General features: G+C 43.5%; 1 protein-coding gene across 2 annotated transcripts in view; it reads right to left on the bottom strand.

Moving 5' to 3' along the window:
* Window positions 1-26,913, bottom strand: part of si:dkey-225n22.4 (collagen alpha-1(XXI) chain) — a 47,849-nt gene that overhangs the window by 10,861 nt on the left and 10,075 nt on the right. The window contains exons 3-18 of one of the 2 annotated variants that reach the window (XM_021562733.2): window positions 26,391-26,527; window positions 25,803-26,226; window positions 25,026-25,191; window positions 22,001-22,226; window positions 20,860-21,036; window positions 20,468-20,545; window positions 20,249-20,260; window positions 20,076-20,165; window positions 19,510-19,563; window positions 19,245-19,298; window positions 18,781-18,834; window positions 18,623-18,676; window positions 18,175-18,228; window positions 18,004-18,057; window positions 15,631-15,684; window positions 6,247-6,300 (exon numbers count right to left, since the gene is read on the bottom strand). In XM_021562733.2, the coding sequence (XP_021418408.2) occupies window positions 6,247-6,300; window positions 15,631-15,684; window positions 18,004-18,057; window positions 18,175-18,228; window positions 18,623-18,676; window positions 18,781-18,834; window positions 19,245-19,298; window positions 19,510-19,563; window positions 20,076-20,165; window positions 20,249-20,260; window positions 20,468-20,545; window positions 20,860-21,036; window positions 22,001-22,226; window positions 25,026-25,191; window positions 25,803-26,226; window positions 26,391-26,527 (1,742 nt within the window). The remainder of the gene's footprint in view (window positions 1-6,246; window positions 6,301-15,630; window positions 15,685-18,003; window positions 18,058-18,174; window positions 18,229-18,622; window positions 18,677-18,780; window positions 18,835-19,244; window positions 19,299-19,509; window positions 19,564-20,075; window positions 20,166-20,248; window positions 20,261-20,467; window positions 20,546-20,859; window positions 21,037-22,000; window positions 22,227-25,025; window positions 25,192-25,802; window positions 26,227-26,390; window positions 26,528-26,913) is intronic. The other variant, XM_021562735.2, reaches the window with a different exon arrangement.

Consider the following 26,913-nt stretch of genomic DNA (forward strand, 5'->3'; position numbering starts at 1 on the left):
AGGGCCATTGTAAAGACATGCCCTCGCCACCCACTGGCTTAGATGGAATCAACCTAACCACTGAGGTAGTAGAGGTGATAGACTGTATGTTCACCTGTTTAAATAGTCATATGGTGTTAAACTCTATTGTAATACTGCTGAAATAAATAAGCAGGGGTGAAAGTAAGGCGGTACAGTCCGGTACGGGGGGGTGGGGGTACGCCCAGTAAAACATGCACTTATCAAAACAATTCATTCAAAATGTTAAGAAAAACGGTAGGTTATTACACCACTTTTCATAATCTACGCTCCAAAATACGATGTGGTTTGACGAGAACACAGAAAGTTTGCCAAGGAAGAGATGAGTGGCTGACACTGAGACTCACAGGGACAGCAGTGGATTCTGGCCTAATGACAATGGTAAACTATTGTCATGACACTTTGTGATGTTGTGTAACGGATGTTTCTTTCCTTTCATCACTGTTTGGAGGGTGGAAATACAAGTATACAAAGCATACTCTGTGTATTTCCAGCCTGCTCTTTCCATGACAGACTGACCAGGTGAAAGCTGATCCCTTATTGATGTCACTTGTTAAATCCACTTCAATCGGGTAGATGATGGGGAGGAGGCAGGTTAAAGAAGGATTTTAAAGCCTGGAGACAATTGATACATGGATTCAGACAGTGAATGGGCAAGACAAAATATTGAATTTCCTTTGAACGGGGTATGTAGGTAGTAGTAGGTGCCAGGCGCACAGGTTTCTGTCGAGAACTGCAATGCTGCTGGGTTTTTCACGTTCAGTTTCCCATGTGTATCAAGAATCGTCCACCAACCATGGGCCATCATCCCTGTGGAACACTTTCGACAGCTTGTAGAGTCCATGCCCCGACGAATGGGAAAAAGGGGGGGGGGGGGGGGGGGGGGGGGTGTTCAATATTAGGAAGGTGTTCCTAATGTTTGGTATTCTCATTGTATGTTGCGAGTGGGAAGCGGGACCAGGTGTGACACTATGTAATTCTATGATTAGACCCATAACATTTTTTGGTAGGTCCCGTACCGGGGAAGAAATGTATTCTACTTTCACCCCTGGAAATAAATTATGTTCTTAGTACTGCAAAGCCACAGCGCAAAAGTGATAACCAATGTAGAGGGGCTAAGGTTAGAAGTGAATGACAATAGAATACCTTAGTGACTGCTTCCTGTGTCTGAGGTGTGACTTATTGATAGATTCATGTAATAATGTAGATACATATACCGGTTCCCACTTTAGATAAAGAGTTCTACAGGAAACAATGGAGCTGTCTGGGTGGGATACTGTTTTTACAGACCTGCTGAAAATACATATCCATTTTCCCTGGAGGACTTTCAAATACCACATGGAAAGATAAAAAGCTGAGCTCTGACCACGTTCTCCATTTTCCCTGGACGACTTTACAATTATACCACATGGAAAGATAAAAAGCTGAGCTCTGACCACGTACTCTAGCATCAAGCTGGTAAAATCGATAGTTTGCAGAGTTTCACAATTTTTAATAGCAAACACAAAAAACAGAGGGGTGTAGCCGTTGTTTGCATTAATCAAAACATACCTGGGTAAATATGGGCACTATCATTCTGAAAAGAAACCAGCATCTGTTATATCAAACATTTCCCAAAACAACCCTAAGAAAACACTGATAAGATATGGCCCCGTCCCAACTGAAGGTGTGTTTTATTTTGAAGCGGGTCCTGGATTGAGCGGCTCTATTACTCTGCAATCTCTCAGCACCACACCTGCGTGTGCGAACACACACAAACACAAGAACCTGCTTCCGTAGCACAGTAAATAAAATCCCAATGAATGGGGTTGGAAGAAAGCGCCATCTGACACTGCTGGACCTTTCCCTGCCCCTAGTGTATTCTGTCTCCATTGTAATTAACCTGCTAGAGCACAACCACTTCCACCCACAGTGGAATGCATCCAGATCATCAAGGGGTTGGCTGCTGGAGTGCCCACACTCTTAGGAAAAGGTGGAGAGGAGGAGAGAGGGATACGAGAGGGAGAAGAGGAGAAGAGAGGAAACTGGAACACGACAGTCCCTTTGACATCCCCCACTGCTGCATGCTGTTTGGCATTAATGACACATTTGATCAGAAGAGGCCCACATTGATGAAAAAGTGCTTTTGTTTTAATGCCTTAGCATGCAAAGAGAAAGCTTGGTGAGAAAAGATTGGGACGAGCTGACTACTTTGTTTTCGAGGTGCGGAGAGTGCCTCAGCACGCAAGGGCGTATGCTTTGATGAATTTAAAGGCAATGGGGCCCCTGCCAATCTCCCTTCCAAAATGGCAATCTAGACCTACTTCTGTATGTTTTAGCGTATCTAGGGACTTGCTAAAAGCAGGCTAATTTAGTCAGACAAGCAGAACATATTACACTCTTAGAAAAAAGGGTTCCAAAAGGGTTCTTCTGCTGTCCCCATAGGATAACCATTTTTGGTTACAGGTAAAACCCTGTTTTGTTCCAGGTAGAACCCTTTTGGGTTCCATCTAGAACCGTCTGTGAAAGGGTTCTACATGAAACCCAAAAGGGTTATACCTCGAACCAAAAATGGTTCTCAAAACGGTTCTCCTATGGGGAGAGCCAAATAACTATTTTAGGATCTAGATAGCACCTTTTTCTCTAAGAGTGTACAGTCTATAAAGTGGGTGACAATGACGACCAAACCAGACTTTTATCCTGGTTTATTGAATGTAGGCCTATGGCTGGAAGTGTTAGCACCAAATAAATGGAGACCTCAGCAGCAGTGTGACTTAACATTTTAGGGTAGCGTACAGGCCTCCTCCTATCCCCAAAAAACTAGAATAGTGTAGGCTGGCAGATAGTGATATTGAGACATTTCATCTTACCGTCCAAACGCATTGTATGCAGCTGGCAATACACTTGTATCCCCCATGGACCGGTTTGATCCTAAAACATTCTCCATTCCGGATACAACAGCATCAATTTCCTCCTTAACTAGATTTAGTGGTGAGAAGGAGGGAAAAATATGTATACTTTCTTTACATAACACCATTTTCCACCACCATGCTAGAGTGGCTAATGCTAATTCCTGATGTTGCACCCTGCTTTTAGCCAGGGGTAAACATCAGACTGCTGCAACCTGATAGGCTTAACGCGATAGCAACATCCAGGACTAGCATTCCTAGGCATTAGCCACTAGCATGGTGGTGGAAAATGGTGTTTCATAAAAATGTATTTCCTCCATTTTTTTTTTACACCTTCTCGCCATTAAATCTAGTTAAGGAGGAAATCGATGTGTTTGCAGCCTGAATGGAGAATGTTTTATGTACGAACCGGTCCACGGAGAATACGAGTGTATTGCTGGCTGCATACAATGTGTTTGAACAGTAAGATGAAATGACTCAATATCACCATCTGCTGGCCTTTGGGCTAATCTATGTTGTACCGTTTGTAAAACAGGCAGTTTATTAGCCTAGTCCTGAATTCAGACCAAGGCTTAAGACTAATCTTTTTGTATCTGCATATCAGCTATCCACATTTATAATGAGTTCTTTTGAGCCTATTTGAAATGAGAATCAATGTGTTTACTTACACAGTAGGTATTTCTTCTTCGCTATGATCAGCTTTTTTTTTACCTTTATTTAACTAGGCAAGTCAGTTAAGAACAAATTATTATTTTCAATGACGGCCTAGGAACAGTGGGTTAACTGCCTGTTCAGGGGTAGAAAGACAGATTTGTACCTTGTCAGCTCGGGGGTTTGAACTTGCAACCTTCCGGTTACTAATCCAACGCTCTAACCACTAGGCTACGCTGCCGCCCCGACAGCTTTGACAGCTTTTCAAAAGTCGACGAATAGGCCGACAGTTGAAATCACTGACTCCTGACAATTCAGCTCACAGAGGGGAACTCCCGGAATGCAGTCGCAAGTAGCCTAATTTCAGTCTATATTGTCAATTTTATTTGTACCTGACCTGTTTTTAGAATATGGTGTTTGTTAACATGTCATATTCAAATCGAAGCACATTTTTATTTGATAGGAAGTCATTTAGTCTATTTGATCGGAGACACATTTGGATGTAAAAAAAAAAGTGTCTGTCTCATAACATTGTCATAAATATGGTCTCCAGTCTGTAGGCTACTGGAAAACCACATAGGCTCCTACTCTTTCTACTACTGGCTACATGATTTATGTTACATTACTTGAGTCTTGGTGGAGTGCCGCAGCGCTGCATCTCTCCAACAGCACCCTGGAGAAGCGCGCTGGGCATGGACAAGATACATTTTGTGCCCCTGACTTGTGACCACTGCTTAACATGGGGCGTCATCGGCGCTCACCTAAATAGCCCATATGCCACTGGGTGAGAGAAGTTTCCATTGTTTTTGTGCAGAATTATGTGAGCTGGTATGTGTTGTTGGAGGTACATCTTGTTCAGTTTAGCTCGGAAAATGCTGCCCTCGTCAATCTGGTCCGCCTAATCCTGCCCAATGGGCGGGCCAGCCCTAGCCTGGCCAAACTAAATCTTCAACCGCATGCTATCCAATTGCAATTTCTCAAAACTATTATTAAAACGCTTAACAAATCTCCCAACATGCATGCATGCCACTCATATTAGCTACCTCACCCAATCAACTGCTGCACTTCAGTTTAGTCAATCCCATGTTCTGTTCTTTGCAGCAAACAAGGATGAAGCTCAATGGAGACAGATGGTTGTGATCCCACATCAAGACCACTGTGGATTTACTCATGATGGCCATTACCATTGCGGGAAAACAAGCATGGAGATGGCCCAAACCCCTGAGTGGTCCAATACATCTGGTAGAACCGTTCAAAGCCATTCTCTCTCATTCAAGATTAGCTTCACTCTCTAAGGGACACATTTGAGCTTGAGATCCATGATGCTCATCACTTGAATCTACACAACTACTCCATTGATACCAATGCATGATGTAAGCGAGGATTCGAGGTACTTGACATAGGATTTAAATGTGCTCAGAAAGCATAAACACTACAGTGGTAAGACTGCAGTGTATCGCCCAGGGTGATTTTGATGCTGCAATCCAGCCCCAGCATCAACAAGACTCATTACATGCAAGAAGGGAAGCCTGTTAGGCTGTTATATTCCACTGTTGTTATGGCAACTCCTCTCAAGAGGTACACTAGTTGGAGAACTCTGTGATTTGATGGGTGGAGCTATATTGCATGCACTGAGGTCAGCAAACATTGTGGCCAAGCGCTTGGTGTGGCACCAATACGAGGTTGCGTGCCTAATTCCTAATGTCCTTTTTTCATGAATCTTTACGAAGTCACTTGTAAAGCAGCTGCTGGTTATAGGTTTTTCTGCTGAGTTGATGGGAAATGTGTTTGTTTGGAGATACTACGTTTGTTGCTACATTCAGTTTGGGTGACAACCACCATTGCCAGTGGTTATAACTACAATGCATGTGTGTATTATACAGTACGTGAGACATAGCCAATGGATATACAGGTAAAATAATGGAAACAAAGTGTATTGAAAGCAGGTGCATCCTCACAAGTGTGGTCCTGAGTAAGAGTAAGAGTAAGCAATTAATATTCCATCATGCTTATGGTCACGTATAAAAAAGAATACCATGGCCGTCTCAGTCACCAGATCTCAACCCAATTGAACACATATTGAAGATTCTGGAGCGGCGCCTGCAACAGCGTTTGACCACCACCGTCAACAAAACACCAAATGATGGAATTTCTCATGGAAGAATGGTGTCTCATTCTTCCAATAGAATTCCAGTCACTTGCCAAGGCGCATTGAAGCTGTTCTGGCTCGTGGTGACTCAACGCCCTATTAAGACTCTTTATGTTGGCGTTTCCTTTATTTTGGCAGTTACCTGTATCTATACTGTATGTGCCTAAAACTTTGTGAATAGCCAGTAGTATCTACTTCATGTGCATTCAATGTTACGAATCACCAATGGTAATGTGTGCATTACAAATTCTGCCCAACAGATTACACATTTCTTTACAGCAGATTAAAACAAACATCGAAAACAATGTATTCTTGACTTATTGATGAAAGTCGTGTCCAGCAAATGTAATTAATAATGTCAGGACTTCTACTTGGTGAGAGTCAGAGAAGTGCATCTGTAAGCAGTATCCGATCTCTTTGGTCTCATGCAGAGAGGAGGTTACAGTGCAGCACACACACACACACACACACACACACACACACACACACACACACACACACACACACACACTACAGCTACTAAAGTGCTGACTGACTCACCGGTACCCCCTGTTGTCCATCAGCACCAGACATTCCAATATCTCCTTTGTCTCCCTGTGAAAGAAAGGAAGAGAGAGATTGAAAGTAAGATTGAAACAGCGTTAGATCGCCTTCATTGTTCGGCACCTTTGTATACAGCTCACGTGCACACCTAGTAATCAGAATGCTTATATAGTTCCAGCACGTAAACGTCAGCCTAAAATTGTGACATGTTGCCAATTCATTTGGATCCCACATGCAGCTCAAGAGGAATGTAAGTTAGTGAGTCGCATTGCATGAAGCAGTGGGAGATGAGGTCAATCATCAGAATAATATCAGTATTCCTGTGACCTCTGTTGTCCGGCAGTTAAAGCCACAGACCTGGGCACACATGTACAGCCTAGGCTACTTCGAGTGGACCCACGCCCTTCTGACTGGTAAACTCTTCTACCTTTCCTGTCTCCTCTTCACTGTCCTATCTCAGGAAAAACTCAAAATCTTTAAAACAAAACAAGGGTTATTTATGCAAACATATATAAAGAATAATATAAGTAATCCTTCCTTATTATTTATTATTTCTGAGCCAAGAGGTGGATCTGGTTTAGACTGTAGGTGGTAAGGTGAGACTGAAATACATGAACCATGAATCACCTCTTGGTAAGTTACACATGTTAGCAGTTGTGGCGGGGACCTTCTATTCTTGTTCCCTTGTCCAGTCTCAATATGGTTCCACTGTACAAAGGCAGTTAGCATCCCATGTGCATGTCCCAGACAACCGGTGGGCTGACCACAGCTCATGCTTCTATCTTAGTTATCTTTATTTTACCTGGAAAGAAAGAGAAGAGCCCTTATTCTCATCTAAATGCGAGAGCAGTCCTTGTGGTACTATATTTATCATTTGCTCAAATAGAGAGCTAGCCAGGTGGTTGGTTACTGTTACAGCAGTATTGTAGACATACAATGTCTCTCATGAATATGACTTTGCACTAAGTACTGGCTGATGGAACATGTATTTAAACAATACTGGTAGGGTGGTGAGGGTGAGGAAAGTGGTGAATAAGCTTTGCCTCTGTTATGTTTTTTCTTTTGAAGTGTCCTGCCACGCTGCGCACATAAAAACATACATGCCACCAAACCCTGTAATTACAACAAGAAGACGCCCTGATGTACCAATAAACGGGGTTAGAGACATACATCTTTGTATGCTATAACTGTTAGAAAATAGACAAGTGCAGAGTTTCTGGTTCAAAAGACAAGGAGGACCCCATGTAAAACTCTAGCGACCAGAATTTTCTTTACAAACGGGGGACATAAATAATGGCTAGTGGCTAGGTTTTGTGAATTGAGAGTTGTAAAGAACTAATGTTTTACTGATATTCAGTTCAAATGAGGATACAGTTGCTCTGAAAAACTAAGCTTACTGTGCTCCCTGTTTTACAAATGAAACAACTGAAAATGAACACAACCTTCTGTTTTGGCACAATGGGCATCTGGAATAGGTTTGTTGTATCCATTTTTGTATCCTTCTTGGGGAGCCAATTGGACTTGTTATTGTTGTTTTCTGAATATTATCTGATCGCAACCAGTTCTAAAATATTAGAGAACATTCCAAACCAGCAATTCGTCAACAAGCACCAGCCACTTGGGAAAAATGCAATGTGACACAAATTACACACACTTATGTCAAACATACAGTAGTACCCTGTATATAGTCTATTTTAATTGGAAGCAAGAGAACAGAAAAGAAAGGTCCAAATCGGTTGTAAAATATAAAGTAGTCACAGGAAATGGGAAAATATGAAATGGGAATGTGAGTTCCATAGAAAGTCATCCTAAATATAGCACTGTAGATGTAACTGATATGTACTTTTCAATTGAAGTTGTTTTTTCCTTCAGCAAAAACTCCATAGACTTGTTCTGTGTCCTCTCCAAAGTAATGAAGGGAACCAGATTGACTGTACTCATTAAAAAGTTGCATACATTAGCAAGGGTGAGAAACATTGAAGTCATAACCTTGAATACACTCCCCATTCTCCTCTCCCTTCAAACAGCACGGCACTTAAATGGCTAAGCCGGAAAATAAAACCCACACAGAGGGCCTTGATTTACAATTAAATCAGGATGAAATTTTGGTTCGTATTTGCTAGTTGTGTTTGGGTTTTCACTGAGCTCCCTGATGTAAAACACTGCTTTGCACCGCAGTTATTGATGGAAGATATTATTCCAGAAGTTCCTACAGAAAGTCTGTCTCATGAAGCCTGCTGTTTGTTTTCATAATCCCAAGCAGCTACACTGACTGTGCAGTGTGTTCAATGGTGGCTACGGCACGAAGCCAGCTTCCCATTATTAGGCTTCTGCTTGTCAATGCCTTTTAATTATGAGGGCTCAAACATTGATTTTGGCAGCTAAATGCTGCATCACAATCATATTAGGGTGGCATTACAAGATATTAGAAAGGGCTCTCTGTGTAGCGACTAGCTAGCCTCTTCATGGGTTTTTTGACGTACTGGACCTGGAACGTGGTTTAAATGGGAAATTTTTCAAAAATGGCTGCCTCCTACTGTTGCCTGTTTGTACGGAGACTGGACAGACATCGTAAGAGCTGAAACTGCATGTGTTGTCTCGACGCTCAGCCACCGAGCAACAACACAAAAAGCGCTTTCTATCCCAGTGTAGGTGTGTGACAACTTCACTCAACACAAACCAACTAAAGCTGGGACTAGGAGTGACAGCACCACTCCCCGGAGCACTCGGCTACACACATTACAGGACTTTTTCCTAATTGCTAGAGGTTCAGGAAACTGAGGCTAGTTGCCCATTTGTGGAATGGTAAAGAGTTTTGAGTAAGCAGGTGGATAACAAGAATGGGAGACGAGTATTCCATTTTAGAAAAGTGCTGTGTATGTATGCCAATAGTTATTAGACAAACATTTCCTGATTTTAAAAAAGCATTTCCTTTCTTCCAGAACCTCTTCCACAAGTCTTCTATGTGAATAGGGCAACAACCACAAAGAATATATAATTCACGTGTTCCATATGTAATTGTATGGCAATAACACTAACAAATCATCAAAACCATGTAAACAGGTCATGCTTAGGGATAATACCCTATAATTAAAAAGCCAAATTACATTCAGCAGATATTTATTGCGATATGCAACTGGAATCTCAACAAAGGAGTAACATAGGGAGTTCCCAAATTACAAGCCGGTTTTTAGGGACTCTGTGTATCATATTGCCAAAGTAATTAACACCCTCAGTTTTGTTGAGGTATCATGCGGTAACATTTTCTATAACATTTACGTTTGAATCAATTAGCAGACACTTATCCAGAGGTGCGTACAGTTAGTGCAGTCATCTGAAGGTAGCTAGGTTAGACAACCACCTAAGCCATTATATATAGGCCATCCACTTATAGATATAATGCCCTCCATTGTCTGCCAAGAGTATTAGTAAGAGCTTGTGGTTCCACACAACAACCTCATAGATACATAAGCATCTGTAAATGCATTCAAAGCAATGCTCATAGAATGTCCTCCTTCAGCTAGCAACAATGAACAAGGGAGGTTCATTTGAGGCACCTTTTCCTGAATGACGTCAGAATCCCATTGTAGTGTTACTGAGCTTCCTCGAGTGCTAATCTAATTGGCACTAGTCCTGTAGGGAGGCTTAGCCTAAAACAGAGTGGGCTACAGCTTGGCTTACATTCTGCCAACTTGTTTAATTCAAGGATCAAATCTGGTGTCCTGTTATTGTACGTGTGGGCTACTGAAGCAGCGGGGGAAGGAATCTTGATGTTGGGGCTTTAGCCAGTGATGGTGTTTGTGTGTGTGTGTGTGTGTGTGTGTGTGTGTGTGTGTGTGTGTGTGTGTGTGTGTGTGTGTGTGTGTGTGTGTGTGTGTGTGTGTGTGTGTGTGTGGTGCTGAGAGTAGACATATACACATGTATTACCCATCTGCTACACTACACATCCCCTGGTTAAAGATCCTAACAGATTCATCCCCTGGTTAAAGACCGTAACAGATTCATCCCCTGGTTAAAGGTCCTAACAGATTCCTCCCCTGGTTAAAGGGATAACTCAGGAATTGGGGTAATGAAGCCCTTTATCTACTTCCCCCAAGTGAGATGAACTCATGGATACCATTTGAATGTCTCTGCATCCAGTATGAAGGAAGTTAGAGGTACTGTAGTTCTGCGAGCCAATGCTAGCAGTTACCATAAACTTCCAGTCATTGTACTAACATTAGTTAGCAATTTCGCTAAAGCTAGTTAGCAACTTCCTTCAAACTGCATGCAGAGACATAAAAATGGTAACCACAAGTTCATCCGACTCTGGGGAAGTAGATAAAGGGATTCATTGCCAAAATCCTGAAGTATCCATGAAGGACCCAAACAGATTCATCCAATATGTGCACACAGACAGACAATCCTTCATGAAATACTCGAGTATGCCTTTTTAATAATGCATGCATTGAGTATGCAAGTACAAAAAAAAACATGCTCAATGGCTTCAACATGAGGGCCTCAATAAGACATTGTTGAAATTAGACCAGGGATAGTGTAATCGTATATTTTATCCCCAACTATGAAAATGTTTTTGTGGGAGGAATTGCCCTGGTCTATACTTCTGTAAAGTCGCATAAGTCTATAGTATAGGCCTCATTGACATTAATTGGAATAGGCAGCCCGGGTTTCAGTATTGTTTAAAGGACAACTCTGTGTAAATCAACGATATTTACAACAAATTTGAGTTTTATATGTCTGTGAAAGTGTGGATAGTGTCGAGATTAAAATGTGCTTGTCTAATTGTGTGTGTGTGTGCGTGCATGTGTTCATGCGCGTGTATGTGTGCATGTGTTTTCCTAGGGCAGAAACCTCACCAATGAAACTGACAGGCCACGTCACAACAGCTAATCACACAACCTAATGATGTGTGCGTTGGATGAAAGAAATTGGGCGAAGGATTTGGCCTGGAATCTGTTTTACTAGCTCATGTGGCATTGTGACATTTTTACTGTCCTCTAATCTCAATAGTCATGCATGGGTCATCTTTCTCAGGGATTTTGAAAGAGATGGAAGAAGATAGAGAGGGGAGAGAGAGAAGAGTCCCTTCTGTCGTGACGAGATGGAGAGATAGACATGAGCTCTGTAAATACATAAGGCACTGTGAGTATTAGGTTGGGTAACTGGTGTCCTGGTAAGAGATCATCCCCCTCCTGATGGTCCAGTGCTCATGGATTTAAGATCTGGGTAAAAACCCACCTTTACCCCTAGCTAAAGGTATCTGCTTAATGACATGTTTTTGTTTTATATTTGCATTATATTTAAACACTTTAAAGACCTTCAGAGTCCCATTTCTGTTATTGTATCATTTTTTAATCTCAGACCAACTTTCCTGGAGGCTTCCAAACCAGTAAACTAGACAGAGAAACTACTTCTACTAAATGATAATGATAATACATAGAAATTATTTTGCGCTTTTGTTTCAGGCCCTACGATATTTTGGGTCTGCCAACTGTCATAATTTAGAGATGAGAGATGCAGGGCACATCTAGTCTGGGTACAGTCATTTTTTGTTGTTATTTCTCTGTAATACTACAAGCCACCTAGCAATTTTATGAAGTTGGCCTATAGCTGTGCCCCATCGGATTTGTGGGGTCCATGTTGCCTCTGTGACATGGCGTACAAGGAGTGGAATGTTAGCTAAACATACTGGTACCTAGGCTATGGCACTTCCATTGAGCAGGCTAAACTGTTTGTTGGAATTCAGAGACCCTGACCTGAGAAGGGATGGGACAAAAGAGGGAGTAAATCTGCCATCCTGGTCGATAAGGGGAAGATATACGTCTGCTGAAGCTAGGTCTAGAGGTGCCCTCTGTAAACATTGTTCTAGCGGAAATCTCCAATAAAAAGGAGAAGATAGTAAAAACCAAGCCAATATCTTGAATGTCTTCTACCGTTTTCCTCCTGAGGTATGTTGGAGAAGCGGAGGTAGTTCAGTGAACCATGATTGTCAAATGAGTAACCTTGCCTGGGGGCTTGTTTTAACTCCCAGATGGGATGCAGAGGCTTTAGCTCATAGGGTTAACACGATGTTAAAGCATAAAGACCACCTGCGTTCAATACCAAGTTGTCATAGTTTAAGTTTTGCTACCGGGTGAAGACTAACATCCTTCAACATTCATAACATCCTTCACCAAAGCCTAGGTACCCTACAACAATTGCCTGCCATTTAGATGTTATGGAATTAGGCATAACAACAGGTTGCCGAGTCAAGTTTGCTTGTGTGTCCCAGGATCTCACCTAGCCCTGTCAGTGTCTCTTCTGTCTCTTAGCTCAGTGATAATCACACCATAACCAAAATCAATACACACCCTGCCCCAGGATACCGTGTTGCTAACTCACCCACCTTGGAATATTTCGACTGCAGAGAAGAAAATGGCCTTGTTTTTACCCAAAGAGCACAACACAGTGTAACACACAGCAAACACACTCCTAATGTGTGCTCCCAGAGCAAATATTTTGCTAGGTTTGTGAGTCCACTGGAAAAATGGTTGGAGTGAAAATATTTCACCTTGTCCTGCAAAAACCTTGAGAACGAGCCAGCCGCCATGAAACATATCACACAATGCAACCCAAGCAGACTCGTGGACATATCCCATTCATGAGATGTTTGTGGTGATTGATTTCACTTCCCTCCTGTGGGTATAATTGTAGTACAATTTCAGTATTGGGTATAACTTCAGTTCAATTCCTAATGTCAGCAGAAAATATAGATTTGGGCGAATAGTAAAATGAAAACTAACCCATGGAGATTGTTAAAAACATAAAACTCACAAATAAATGTCTAATAATGGTTGCATTTATACTTGATATACACATGGATATTGACTTTATACATTCATTTAGAAGGCGTGCGTGCTCTCTGTCAGTGAGCAAGCAGGTGTTTGGGTAACAGCCAAGCTAATGGTAAAGCCATGACCTCACAGGCATGCAGTGTGTTACAGTGCAGCAGCTAGACATGTTGTTAACAGGAGGTTGTGAGTATAGTACAGGTACAGGCCTATAGCTTGGCATGGACTGGGTGCTGAGTGGGGGGGTGGCCCTCTGCCAGTAATGTGAAACACCCCCATGACAGGACCCAGGACCCCAGCCACCTGAACTGTCAATGGGGGTGAGTGCATGTCTCATTCAAACTGCCTGAGACTGGAAATACACGCACGTGCACACACACACACACACACACACACACACACACACACACACACACACACACACACACTATTCTATATGCACCATCAGTGTTTCAAATTCACCAGTGGATCTCAGTGTAAAGCAACACTAACTGATTGAATCACGCCATTGGTTTGTTACAATAGTTCTCCAACATGTGTCACAAAAAAATAATAATAATCACACACAGTTATACATAATTACACTGACTTCCAGGATCACTAAATCATCATTTCAATCTGATGACTTACTGCAAGTCAAGATTGTGCACTGATTGTGTCCAGATGGGTTGAAGTGAATGAATCTGTACAACAAGTGAATTAATCAATCTGTACAACCCAGTTCAACAATGTCTCTCTCTTTCATTAGAAAAGTAAACTGTATAAGATCCGGTAGCACAAATAACATTACGTAGATTTGTCTCACTGAGTCTGCACTGCCTTGTGATTCATTCATTTACCAACCATTACAATGGGCTGAAAGGTAGAGGGGAAAACACTCTTTCTGACTTTTCCATCCAAACACAATCTTTGTTAGGAGTCACTAATCCAATAAACAGATTTGAATTTCCATGTTGTAGTCAACTGTATGAGATTAGCCCTTTCTGTCCGTCTGTATATACAGATGGATTGATTCCTGTAAATCATTAGGCTGTGCAATGTTCCCTGCAACAGTATCAAGGGAAATGCACTTCATTTATTTTTCTTGCAGTATCTGAGAAAATGCCACTAGTGAACGTTCGCTTGGTCCCAGGACCAGGGAAATCACAGGCTTCTAGCTTGGTCCCAGGACCAGGGAAATCACAGGCTTCTAGCTTGGTCCCAGGACCAGGGAAATCACAGGCTTCTAGCTTGGTCCCAGGACCAGGGCAATCACAGGCTTCTAGCTTGGTCCCAGGACCAGGGAAATCACAGGCTTCTAGCTTGGTCCCAGGACCAGGGAAATCACAGGCTTCTAGCTTGGTCCCAGGACCAGGGAAATCACAGGCTTCTAGCTTGGTCCCAGGACCAGGGCAATCACAGGCTTCTAGCTTGGTCCCAGGACCAGGGCAATCACAGGCTTCTAGCTTGGTCCGAGGACCAGGGCAATCACAGGCTTCTAGCTTGGTCCCAGGACCAGGGCAATCACAGGCTTCTAGCTTGGTCCCAGGACCAGGGCAATCACAGGCTTCTAGCTTGGTCCCAGGACCAGGGCAATCACAGGCTTCTAGCTTGGTCCCAGGACAATCACAGGTTTCTAGCTTGGTCCCAGGACCAGGGCAATCACAGGCTTCTAGCTTGGTCCCAGGACCAGAGCAATCACAGTCTTCTAGCTTGTTGGTTACAAATCCCTCACTCACTTTTCAAGGTGCTTTTCAGGATGAAACACATCCATGACATGGGTCTTTAACCACTGTGTTTTGGTCCTTTAGTTCTGATGAAAGGCCTCATTTGGGTCTAATAGGACATGTTTAACAATATGACCGGACTGCAATTTTGTTTTGTGTCAATGGAACTGTGCAGTAGCACCCGACATGTGGTTCACATTAGAAACTCAAAGTGTGAACACAACCTTTTGTTTTTACTGAGGCAGTGCTCAACCCACACACAGACCGATGGGCCTGTTGGAATTACAGTGTTTCTTGGGTCGCAATTGCATTATAATAACAGGAAAACTGCCAAATTGCTTTGTGGCTGGAATTCAAATTGGTATATCATGCACATAACTTCCTTTCCTAGAATGGTCGAAAGTGAATCTCCACAGCGAGCCTTCATGCTTTCTTGTTTGCAAGTTCACAGTGTTGCATTTAACTTATTTCACAACTTGACGTACTTCAGATGTGGTCAATCCTGTGTCCTTCGCTTAATTGAATCAAATTATGCCAAGAGAGGCTTGATGGGATTGAATTTCAATCAAAGTAGAATATGATTCACTTGGCAGAGCACATTATCCTATATGATCGTACTGTACCTCATATTTTCACACGGTACATCAAAGAAAAACCACCATGTAGTGAATGTAGTTGCTTGGATATTATGTTGTTTCATGTAATGACACAGGAACTACACTGTTAACTAACGAGAAACAGAATGAGTCTTGCTTCCTTTCATTACTGCCTATGCCTCTATAAACAAAAATCAAGTTAAGATCCGCCCATTGTTAATGGAGCAGGAAGTAGAGGATAGGAATCACCTTTGGTCCCACCGGCCCAATCATTCCATCTTTGCCCTGCACTCCTGGTCCCCCCTGTAAGGAAAATAAAATAAGAAACGGAGCAGAACAGGTCAATACCAAATTCCCCCTCTTCACGTCCCAAATCAAACACAATTACAGAAATGAGCCCCTCCACTCCCACTTCAAACAGGCTGTCTGGTGTATAGACATACAGAGAGGACTGAGGAAGCAGCAAACCCACTCTGCTGTAACCTACACTTTCTCCCATATCTGAGAGAATTACAAAATAACTGTGGTGTCTCCTCTGTGAAGGTAAGAACGGCTAGCCTGGGAATCAAAACGGTTTCAGAGTCAAAGACCTGCTGTGGGTTATGCAGTCAGGTGCATCTCAGAACCACTGCAGTGAGAGAGAATTTGAAGTACTGAAATTTGGATGACAGTTTACTAGCCCCCTTAAACCGACCCAAACCAGAAACCTTGGGTAGATGGCAGAATTCGCGCAAAACCGCATTTAACCATGGCAAAGTGACTGGGATTTTGGATGAATATAAGGCAATCAAACAGGCAAAATGTCAGTATAGAGACAAAGTGGAGTCGCAATTCAACAGCTCAGACACAAGACATATGTGGCAGAGTCTACAGACAATCACAGACTACAAAGGAAAAACCAGCCACGTCGCGGACACCGACGTCTTGCTTCCAGGTAAGCTAAACACCTTTTTCTCCCGCTTTGAGGATAACACAGCGAAACCGACCAGCTATCAAAGAGTGTGGGCTCTCATTCTCCGTGGCCGACGTAAGACATTTAACCGCGTCAACCCTCGCAAGGCTGCCGGATGAGACGGCATCCCTATCCACGTCCTCAGAGCATACTCAGACCAGCTGGCTGGAGTGTTTACAGACATATTCACTTCGCTGATCCTCAATACAGGGGCCCCACAACACCCTGTTCATTCATGACTGTGTGGCCACACACGCCTGCAACTCAATCATCACGTTTGCAGACAACACAACAGTAGTAGGCTTGATTACCAACAAAGACTAGACAGCCTACAGGGAGGAGATGAGGGCCCTGGGAGTGTGGTGCCAGAAAAATAACCTCTCATCCAATGTCAACAAAACAAAGGAGCTGATCGTAGACTTCAGGACACAGCAGAGGGAGCACCCCACTATCCACATTGACGGGACCGCAGTGAAGAAGGTGGAAAGCTTCAAGTTCCTCGGTGTACACATCACTGACAAACTGAAATGGTCCACCCACACAGACAGTGTGGTGAAGAAGGTGCAACAGCGCCTCGTCAACCACAGGAGGCTGAATACATTTTGCTTGGCACCTAAAAGCCTCAAACTTTTACAGATGCACAATTGAGAGCATCCTGTCAGCCTGTATCACCGCCTGGTACAGCAACTGCACCGCCCACAACTGCAGGGTTCTCCATAGGGTTGTGTGGTCTGCCCAACGCATCATCGGGGGCAAACTCCCTGCCCTACAGGACACCTACAGCACCGGATGTCACAGGAAGGCTAAAAAGATCATCAAGGACAACAACTACCCGAGCCACTGCCTGTTCACCCCGCTATCATCCAGAAGGCGAGGTCAGTAAAGGGGCATCAAAGCTGAGACCGAGAGACTGAAAATCAGCTTCTATCTCAAGGCCATCAGACTGTTAAATAGCCATCACTAGCATCTTAGAGGCTGCTGCCCTGTATACATAGACTTGAAATCACTGGCCACTTTAATAATGGAACACTAATCACTTTAATAATGTTTACATATTTTGCATTACTCATCTCATATGTATATACTGCTTTCTATTCTATTCTATTGTATTTCAGTCTATGCTGCTCCGACATTGCTCATCCAAATATTTATATATTCTTAATTCCATTCCATTCCTTTTACTTTAGATGTGTGTGTATTGTGAAATTGTTAGATATTACTTGTTAGATATTACTGCACTGTTGGAGCTGAAAACACAAGCATTTTCCTACACCCGCAATAACATCTGCTACACATATGTATGTGACCAATACAATTTTATTTTATTTTATTTATTCATGCAGTGCATGGTAGTTATTAGTTCTGTCAGTTTGAGCATCTTATGAGATGAGACGTACACTGGAAGCCCTCACCTGTTAGTAATGGGGATTGAGTTGAAGGTTTGCATTTTTTTGTGAAGGACTTAAATAAGAATCATTGTAATAGTCTAGGGTGTAGAAGCAGGCAACACATACTATTTTATCAGCAGCTATGTAGACATGGGAGCTTTAAACAAGATCTAACTAAGAAGCCAGGTTCCCGAAACTGACAGACTGCCAAAGATTATGACAAACGACCATATTGGTCAGATGATGATCATAGATAAACAAAGAATCAAAACCAGAACGTACCATTGGTCCAATCTCACCCGGAGGTCCGGTTTGTCCCCTCTCACCCGGAAGTCCCTATATGGACAATGGAGAAGACATGCTGTTACAGGCAAAGTTTCGGTTCATCAAATATTATAGATCTATTGTTATGAAAAGGTCTGGAGACCCAGGCCCAAACCCTTCCTCCCTTACCTTTTTCCCTGGCATTCCAACAGAACCCAGGTTTAATTGTGAGGTGGCAGGACCCTTGAATACAAAAGACAATATTTAACAACGCACAGTGAGGCATTGATGAAAAATCTAACTACTCTTGGCATCTGTAGTGTATTACAGTGTTGACTTTTTTTGCTCTGCCCATTTTCTGAAGGTTTTGATATGCTACATGTGAAAATAAATCCCTCCATTTCCTCCCCATCTGGTCTCAAAGGGCCTGCACTTCAACGCAGTTAGACTGTGTTGTTTCCATTGAACCTGACCATCTGTTTAAACCCTCTTAAAACACTAGTCCAGAACAGACAGAACAAGACTGGTATACAGAGCACCATTGTGGTGCTTCAGACAGGGCTGTGGTGGTGGTGTGGGCCGGTTGGCTCCTCTCGTCCCCTGGCACAGTGGGTGAAAGTCGGGTTGGGAGTCTCACCTTTGGTCCTGGCGGGCCCGGTTTCCCCGGCAGTCCTGGATCCCCTCTCTCGCCCTTCATGGACACAAAGTTGGAGCATGTTAGAGTGTTATGCAAAACTCAAACCCTAATATATAAATCCAAATCATGCACATCTACACAGAGGAGGAGGAGCTTACCTTGCCACCTGTCAGACCTGGAGCCCCGCTGGGTCCTAGTTGGCCCAATTCACCCTGTGTGGGTCAGGAATAAATAAGAAACAAACACTTCTATTGTATGTCTCTCAGATTTAATAGATGTATCATGCTATTAAACATATATTAATGGCACTGCAGCGGTTGCTAATAAAAGAGACAGTCGCACGCTACTCTTCCTAGCATCATATTTTAGGTGTTGGTCTCTGGGCTTTCCTTAGAGCTTTCAGAACAGTGGTTGCTGCAATGGTGTTGGTAATACTGGCTACTATTGTGGTGGGTTTGATTCCTGCACAGACCACATTAAACTGAATGGATATGCTAACTGTTAGCATAACAACCATAGCGGTTTGATAAAAAAAACGGTACTATTCATATTTAATAGTACATTATTCCTGAGTGTTACACGTGTTACAGTTAGCAGTGTTGGATTGTCAAGAAATGCTCACCGTCTCGCCAGGAAACCCAGGTTCTCCAGACCCACCAGGCTCACCCTGGGTTCCCTAGACAAAACAACAGGGTCAGTATAATGTAGTCTATGTGTTGCCTAAGTGGGAAGGCTATCTGTGATTCTCTGTTCCGTTATGTCAAATGATAGGTCAAAAACTCCCCCAAAACTTCTCCCAACATCTGTGGGAGGTAGGTGTGATGGGAGATGGGTACTGTTGTTTTCACGCAATATAAAGAAGATATGAGATGTTGATGTGTACTCACAGGCTTACCGTCAGGGCCTGGTGGTCCTGCTCTTCCTATCTCGCCTCGGAGACCCTGTACAGCCAGTCACAATGGCATTAAAAACTTTACGGGCTCCACAACAAATGTGAATGTGTGATTGATCATGCTACGCAAGTGGGATATACTCAGGAGGATCAGAAAAAAACATTGGAGTGATTTCTCCCTTTCTTTTCTAACTTGTATTGTTTTGAATGAAAGATTGTCCAAATAAATACTGCAGTAATAATGGATGGCCCGTCTAATGATTAATGATCGACAGTGATTCCTGCCGACACACTTCTAGAATGGACCCAATGTAATAAATCACACAGGCTGCAGTTGCAGTGCCTGTCGCTGATAACTGAAACGTTTTAAGCTCTGGTGTCAAAAGCTACCTGAGGGGAGGAGACTAACCAATCTATCAGATGTCATTTTCTTTTACAACGAAGCCCAGGAAGCAGACAGACAGAATGAGATGGAGAGAGGGGCAGAGAGAGTGTGTGTCTTGGTATACTGTATGTGTGTGGGAGAAGGTAACCCCCGGAGCCGGTGATGCTGTACTGTACCATAGGTCCAGGAGGGCCAGGTGGTCCTGGGCTGCCATTAGCACAGTCACACTCCACTTCCTCCACTGTGGGCTCACGGTCCAGGGGACACTGGGACAGATACACACTGAAGTGTGACACTAATGCAGACACTAAATGGTTAAAAAGAGCAGAGACAACAAGTCCTCACTCACCCTCTCATCATCCTGTGAAAGAAAAAAGAGAGAAAAATATATATCACTATACCCTTATACCCAGTTTATGTAAACTGCACTTCAAACTGCACTTTACAACTTCTTTGTCGAGATGCTATTACATTTTCTCCGTCGGTCATAATAACATTAAATAAGTAAGGAGTTGAGAGTAGTTGGGGAAGTGAACAGATTTTCCCCACATTGTAATGTGTGCCTCACCACAGAGTAGATTTCACAGGCTGTCTCTCTCTCGCTTTGATGAGGGTCACAATAAAGGCGCAGTTTCTGTATCTCCACCTAAAAAAGGCGGTTAAAAAAAGAAAGGAAAACAAGTCAGGCAACACTGAAATTATGAAAGAGACTACACTACATCCAACAATTTCACCCATTGTTCATCCAAATGCAATGGTCCTATTTCACTTTAGTCCAACATAGAAAACCACATCTGCTAAATGCTTTCGTCAAATGCTTTGTGAGAGCCGTGCACGCCCCACGTAAGGCCCCAGTAAATATACAGTGCCAACCTAAGTAATTATACTGGAGCAGTAGTAAGCCTATAGTCACATCCCTTGCCAATTTGCCGTAGAACAAACACTGTTCCTTCTACTCACAGGGACTGTGGTCTCCGCCCCAAACTTCTTGGCGACCTGCGTCTTGCCGTTGATGTAGATTGGCTCCACCGGCTCCAGTAGCGCCACTTCCTGGATCTCCTCATCGTCCAGGAAACCGGTTACTTGCCGGGGCCTCACGAGCAGCTTCAGCTGGTGCCAGCCTTCATCAAAGAAACTCTGTAATGGATGGTGGCACAAAAGGGTCAATCAGAACGATAGGGACATGGATGTGACGTCCATAATACCATAGGGTTCTAATTCACTTGCGGTTGCATCCATACCACAAATTGTGGGCCTAAATCACGTTTCTCACTAGTGGCCATGAAACTGAACATATGTGTCCACATTGCCAGTGTAAATGTTAAAGTGTACTCTTAGTTATAATAGCTACATCTAGGAGTGGGAGTACTTGTGGCACCCAAGCTTCTAGACAGGTTGTCAATGCTGCCAATCAGAGTGGTGAGCAGTGCCATGGAGGTACTTATGGCACTATCCCGCTTTTCCGTGGCACGCTATCTTTGAACACAAAGCTGCCAAAAGGAAAACAGAAAAATCAACTGTTCCGTGGTCTTTAGACATGGCATCCACATGAATTAACTTTGCATGTTGTTCTGAGTGGAGAACGCGTTGGAGTCTAAACTGCAATCCAGTCCATTAAAAGTATCAGAAATAGGAGGGTCATATTCATGATCATTGACAGACTACATTCCGACGCCAGCAGAATGTATGCCTACCATCACCTCTGTACAAGATCACAGTTAGGATCCGGTGTGTTTCCTGATAATGTTACCTGACCAGGAAAAAGTCCTGGCTTTGAAAAGTCTGATTTAGTGTTTTCAGTATACTGTGGTATCAGTGGAGACTGCTGAGAGGAGAGCGGTTCATAATAATGTCTGGAACGGAGAAAATGGAATGGCATCAAACACCTGGAAACCATGTGTTTGATACCATTCCGCTGTCATTACCACGAGCCCGTTCCCCCCAATTAAGGTGTCACCAACCTCCTGTGTGTGGTATACATTACGCTCTTTAAAAAAACATTATCCATTCTGGCTATGACAGTAGTAGAGGTCTACGTTGTTCATGTGCAAATATGTATACATGTATACAAAAATGTACAAAAGTACACAAAGATACCAACCCCAATGCCCTGCACATTAAAGGTGACCAGCTGCTTCTCATTGGTGGTGCTGGTGGTCGTGAAAGTGACAGACTTGTCCGCTCCGTTCAGTGTCACTGCTGCCTGGGTGACGCCATCTTTAGAAAGGATCCTCAACAGGTCAAACTTGTCCTGTTTGGCTGAACCCTTGAGGCGGACCGTGGCCACAAACACATAGGATGGAGGCAGACCCTCTGGGAAGATCTCCCTGAGAAAATAGTCAAATAACAAATAGAAAACTGAATCGTGAATACAGTACTTGTCAACATCTGTATGGTGACTTGTAAGTAACCTTTGAAAAATGAAGGGAAATCATAAGCCTGCAAAGTATGACGAGTACAAAATGTGTTATTATCAAGTGACCAGTCTAGGAAAAACTATGGATTCAGAGATTTTCCTGGTCAGTTCATATTCCACTGTTTTCCTTCAAGCTGCCAAGAAAGGATTTAGAATATTCCACTATTGCCGATGATGTTGTGCACTTTTTACCACCACAAACATGTGTCAAAGAGGTTTGAAGTGCCACTGGCCGGAAAATCATCTGGATGTTTTCAGAAACTCACCCAGGCTTCTAGTGTCTGTGGCTGAAGGTCGTCCAAGTGACTCACCCAGGCTTCTAGTGTCAGTGGCTGAAGGTAGTCCAAGTGACTCACCCAGGCTTCTAGTGCCTGTGGCTGAAGGTCGTCCAAGTGACTCACCCAGGCTTCTAGTGTCTGTGGCTGAAGGTCGTCCAAGTGACTCACCCAGGCTTCTAGTGTCTGTGGCTGAAGGTAGTCCAAGTGACTCATCCAGGCTTCTAGTGTCTGTGGCTGAAGGTAGTCCAAGTGACTCACCCGGGCTTCTAGTGTCTGAAGGTAGTCCAAGTGACTCACCCAGGCTTCTAGTGTCTGTGGCTGAAGGTAGTCCAAGTGACTCACCCAGGCTTCTAGTGTCTGTGGCTGAAGGTAGTCCAAGTGACTCACCCAGGCTTCTAGTGTCTGTGGCTGAAGGTAGTCCAAGTGACTCTCCCAGGCTTCTAGTGTCTGAAGGTAGTCCAAGTGACTCTCCCAGGCTTCTAGTGTCTGAAGGTAGTCCAAGTGACTCACCCAGGCTTCTAGTGTCTGTGGCTGAAGGTAGTCCAGGTGACTTACCCAGGTGTAGACGTTAGTCAGATTTCAAATTCAAGCTTGTCTTGTCACGTCTTTAGCAGAAATAACAATGCCCCGTAACTGAGTTGATAATAATAATAATAATAATAATATTATATTTTGTTGATTTTATTCAGATTCTCATTAGCCAATGGCAACAGCTAGTCTTACTGGGGTCCTAAATTATGAAAAATACATTATAAACAAAATACTTTACAATTGACATACATTTTAAAAACATTAACATGTAGTGTGTGTGTTTGTTACACATACATGTCAGTACATACGCACAACAAGTAGGTCACATGTTGTGTCGTGAGGTGTTGCTTTATTTGTTTATTGAAAGCAGGTTTGCGGTTCACTTGTGCTATATGAGATGTAAGGGAGTTCTATGCATTCATGGCTCTGTATAATACTGTACGTTTCCTTAAATTTGTTCATGACCTGGGGAAAATACCCTTGGTGGCATGTCTGGTGGGGTAAGTGTGTGTGTCAGTGCCATGTGTAAGTTGACTATGCAAACAATTTGGAATTTCCAAGACATTGTTTCTTATAAAACAATAATCAATGCAGTCAGTCTTTCCTTAAACTCATAGCCATGAGACACTCACATGCATATTACTGATATTAGCCCTCTGATTACAATGAAGAGCAAGACGTGCCACTCTATTCTGGGCCAGCTGCAGCTTAATAAGGTCTTTCTTTGCAGCACTTTACCATATAACTGGGCAATAATCAAGGTAAGATGAATCTAGAGCGTGCAGGACTTACTTTGTGTAGTGTGGTGTCAAAAAGTAGAGCATCTCTTTACCACGGACAGACCTCCCCCATCTTTACAACCATTGAATCAATATGTTTTGACCATGACAGTTTACAATCTAAGGTAACACCAAGTAATTTAGTCTTCTCAACTTGCTCAACAGCCACACCATTCATTACCAGATTCAGCTGAGGTCTAGAACTTAGGGAATTATTTGTACCAAATACAATGCTCTTAGTTTTAGAGAAGTTCAGGAACAGTTTATTATTGGCCACCCATTCTAAAACTGACTGCAACTCATTGTTTAGTTTTTAAATTATTTCACTAGCTGTGGTTGCTGACAGGTATAGGGTTGAATCATCAGCATACATGGACTCACAGGCTTTGTTTAATGCCCGTGGTAGGTCATTGGTAAAAAATAGAAAAGAGTGGAGGGCCAAGAGAGCTGCCCTGGGATACACCATACTTCACATGTTTAAACATTAAAAAAGCTTCCATTAAAGAGTTATATTAGATAGATAGCTTTGAATCTACGTATGTGTTATGGTTGAAAAGCCATAACACATACGTTTTCAACATGATAATTATGGTCAATAATATTAAAAGCTGTACTGAAGTCTAACAATACAGCTCCCACAATCTTCTTATTATGCCATTTTTTAACCACTCATCAGTAATTTGTGTCAGTGGAGTACATGTTGAGTGCCCTTCTCTATAAGCATGCTGAAAGTCTGTTGTTAATTTGTTGACAGAGAAATAGCATTGTCTCTGGTCAAACACCATTTTTTCCAACAGTTTTCTAAGAGCTGGCAGCTAGCTGATAGGTCGCTCTGATAGAACCAGTAAAGGCCGCTTTATCATTCTTGGGCAGCGGAATGACTTTGGCTTCCCACCAGGCCTGAGGATAAACACTTTGCTCTAGGTTCAGATTAAAGATATGGCATATAGGAGTTGCTATAGAGTCATCGACCATCCTCAGTAGCTTTTCATCTAAGTTGTCAATGCCAGGAGGTTTGTCATTATTGATCGTAACAATAATATGAGATAAGTATGAGTTCAAAATAGCTAAACAAAGGAATTGAGGACCATGGTTGATTTGGAGGTTGAAGGGGAGACCCACCTTGTGTTCTCTGTGATGTCTGTTGAGGTGGTCAAGGAGAAGGCTGTCTCAGACACCAGAGAGCCTTGGATCTTCTTGGTCTTCTGGTGGATATTCATGCCCAGCATCAACTCAAAGCCCTTCTCATCCCTGGAGGCCACTGGGATACGCGTAGGACACACAGACTCTTTGGACAGGAAATTACATCACATACGTCTCAGTGTGTTGTGGCATATCTACCGTAGATACAATCTAGATTGTATTTGAACATGCATGCCAAACATTATAATTAACCCATTTTGACTAGCTTCTCTTTGTAAGTAGTGAACGGGCTCCTATGGCTTCGTAAACGTTGTTGACAAATTTCCCTGCAGTTTATGGTCAAACAATGCCTCCAGCTGCAGTGTGGTTGGCAACAGCGAGCGTATCACATCTGTTTCCTGACACCATCTTTTCTAATGCCCTTTCTTTCCACCGCCACATGTCCCTGGTTTGGCTCCAGTGCCTGCGGCTTCCCACTTCACAAAGCGTGAGTGGTGTGCAGCCTGCTTTCAGGGCAAACCTCCAGTCTCTTAAATAGGCATAGTAGCTGGGGCCCCGCACGAGATGTGACCCAATTAATGCTTTCTGTACTCTTGCAACCCAAAAAGTGAAAGAAGTCCAGGTGAAATAAAATTAACGAAATCAAGGAAAAGGAATAGCGGCAACCCACCCTCGAGTCCTAAACCCACTGTTTGGGGAACTCTATCCTAGCACACCTCCAGGTAGCAGTACACCTCCTACCTTACACTCACTCACCCTCACACAGTCTCTGCTCCATGGAGTCTCGGATTCGGTCTATGTTGGCGTAGTCCTCGGCATACAACACGTAGGTCCCCCCCGGCTTGTTGGCGATGGACATCAGCTCTGAGGTGGTGATCTCGGTGCCCACTCCCACGGCGAACACAATGACGCCTTGCGCCCGTGCTTCCACGCTAGCATCCACCACATCATCCTGGGACTTTCCGTCCGTCACCACCACCGCAATGCGGTTCTTGACGGTGCTGGTGCGCTGCGAGGACGGGAACACGTGATCTACGGCGAACTTGATGGCTCGGCCCGTCTGAGTGTTCCCGCCTAGATAGCTGATGCCCTCGATGGCCTGGATGAGGTCCGGGCCACCGTGGTGCTTCCCCAGGGGGATCTCCAGACGAGGGGTGTCGCTGTACTGCACCACGGCCACCTAGTTCAACATAGTCTTATTTGAATATGTCAAAAAAGTTCAATTTAACCGTTGTAGTTATATGTCAACTATGCTGTCATATGTCACTTTCGGTGACATATTACGGTAACACTGTACCGGGCAACTTAAGGTGCAGTGTTACACATATTCATTCTAAGTCTGACCTGTGAGTAGTGGGAGCTGATGTCGAAGCCGCTGGTGATGTTGACGAGCCAGCTCTTGGCCTTTTTGAAGTCACTGTGGCCCACGCTCCACGAGCCATCTATGATGTAGACTAGGTCATTCACCGCCGTGCTGCAGCCTAGGAGGGTTGGTCACAGGTGTACACACACACACACACACACACACACACACACACACACAGTCATAGATACATTAATGTACATGCACACACACACACATGCACACACACACCTCAAGAATAAGATATGATCATGTACAATGTCAAAGCTTTCCATATTTAGCTCCAAACATGTCCTTCGTAATCAGGGCCAGCCCTCCCATTAGGCAAGATTAGGCCGCCGTCTAAGGCGGGACTTGAATTTGGAGCGGCATTTTGACAATTGGCTGCTGCACCCCGGCGCCCCTGATCGACTACTACACCGCCCGCGGCACCCCAGCCACCAGCTCATAGTGTTGCTGCAGTTCCCGCCCCCACCCCATTCCCGCTTCTCCCGAAGTTCACTC

Source organism: Oncorhynchus mykiss, chromosome 15 (genome assembly GCF_013265735.2).
Source record: "Oncorhynchus mykiss isolate Arlee chromosome 15, USDA_OmykA_1.1, whole genome shotgun sequence".
NCBI classification, from domain to species: Eukaryota; Metazoa; Chordata; class Actinopteri; order Salmoniformes; family Salmonidae; genus Oncorhynchus; species Oncorhynchus mykiss.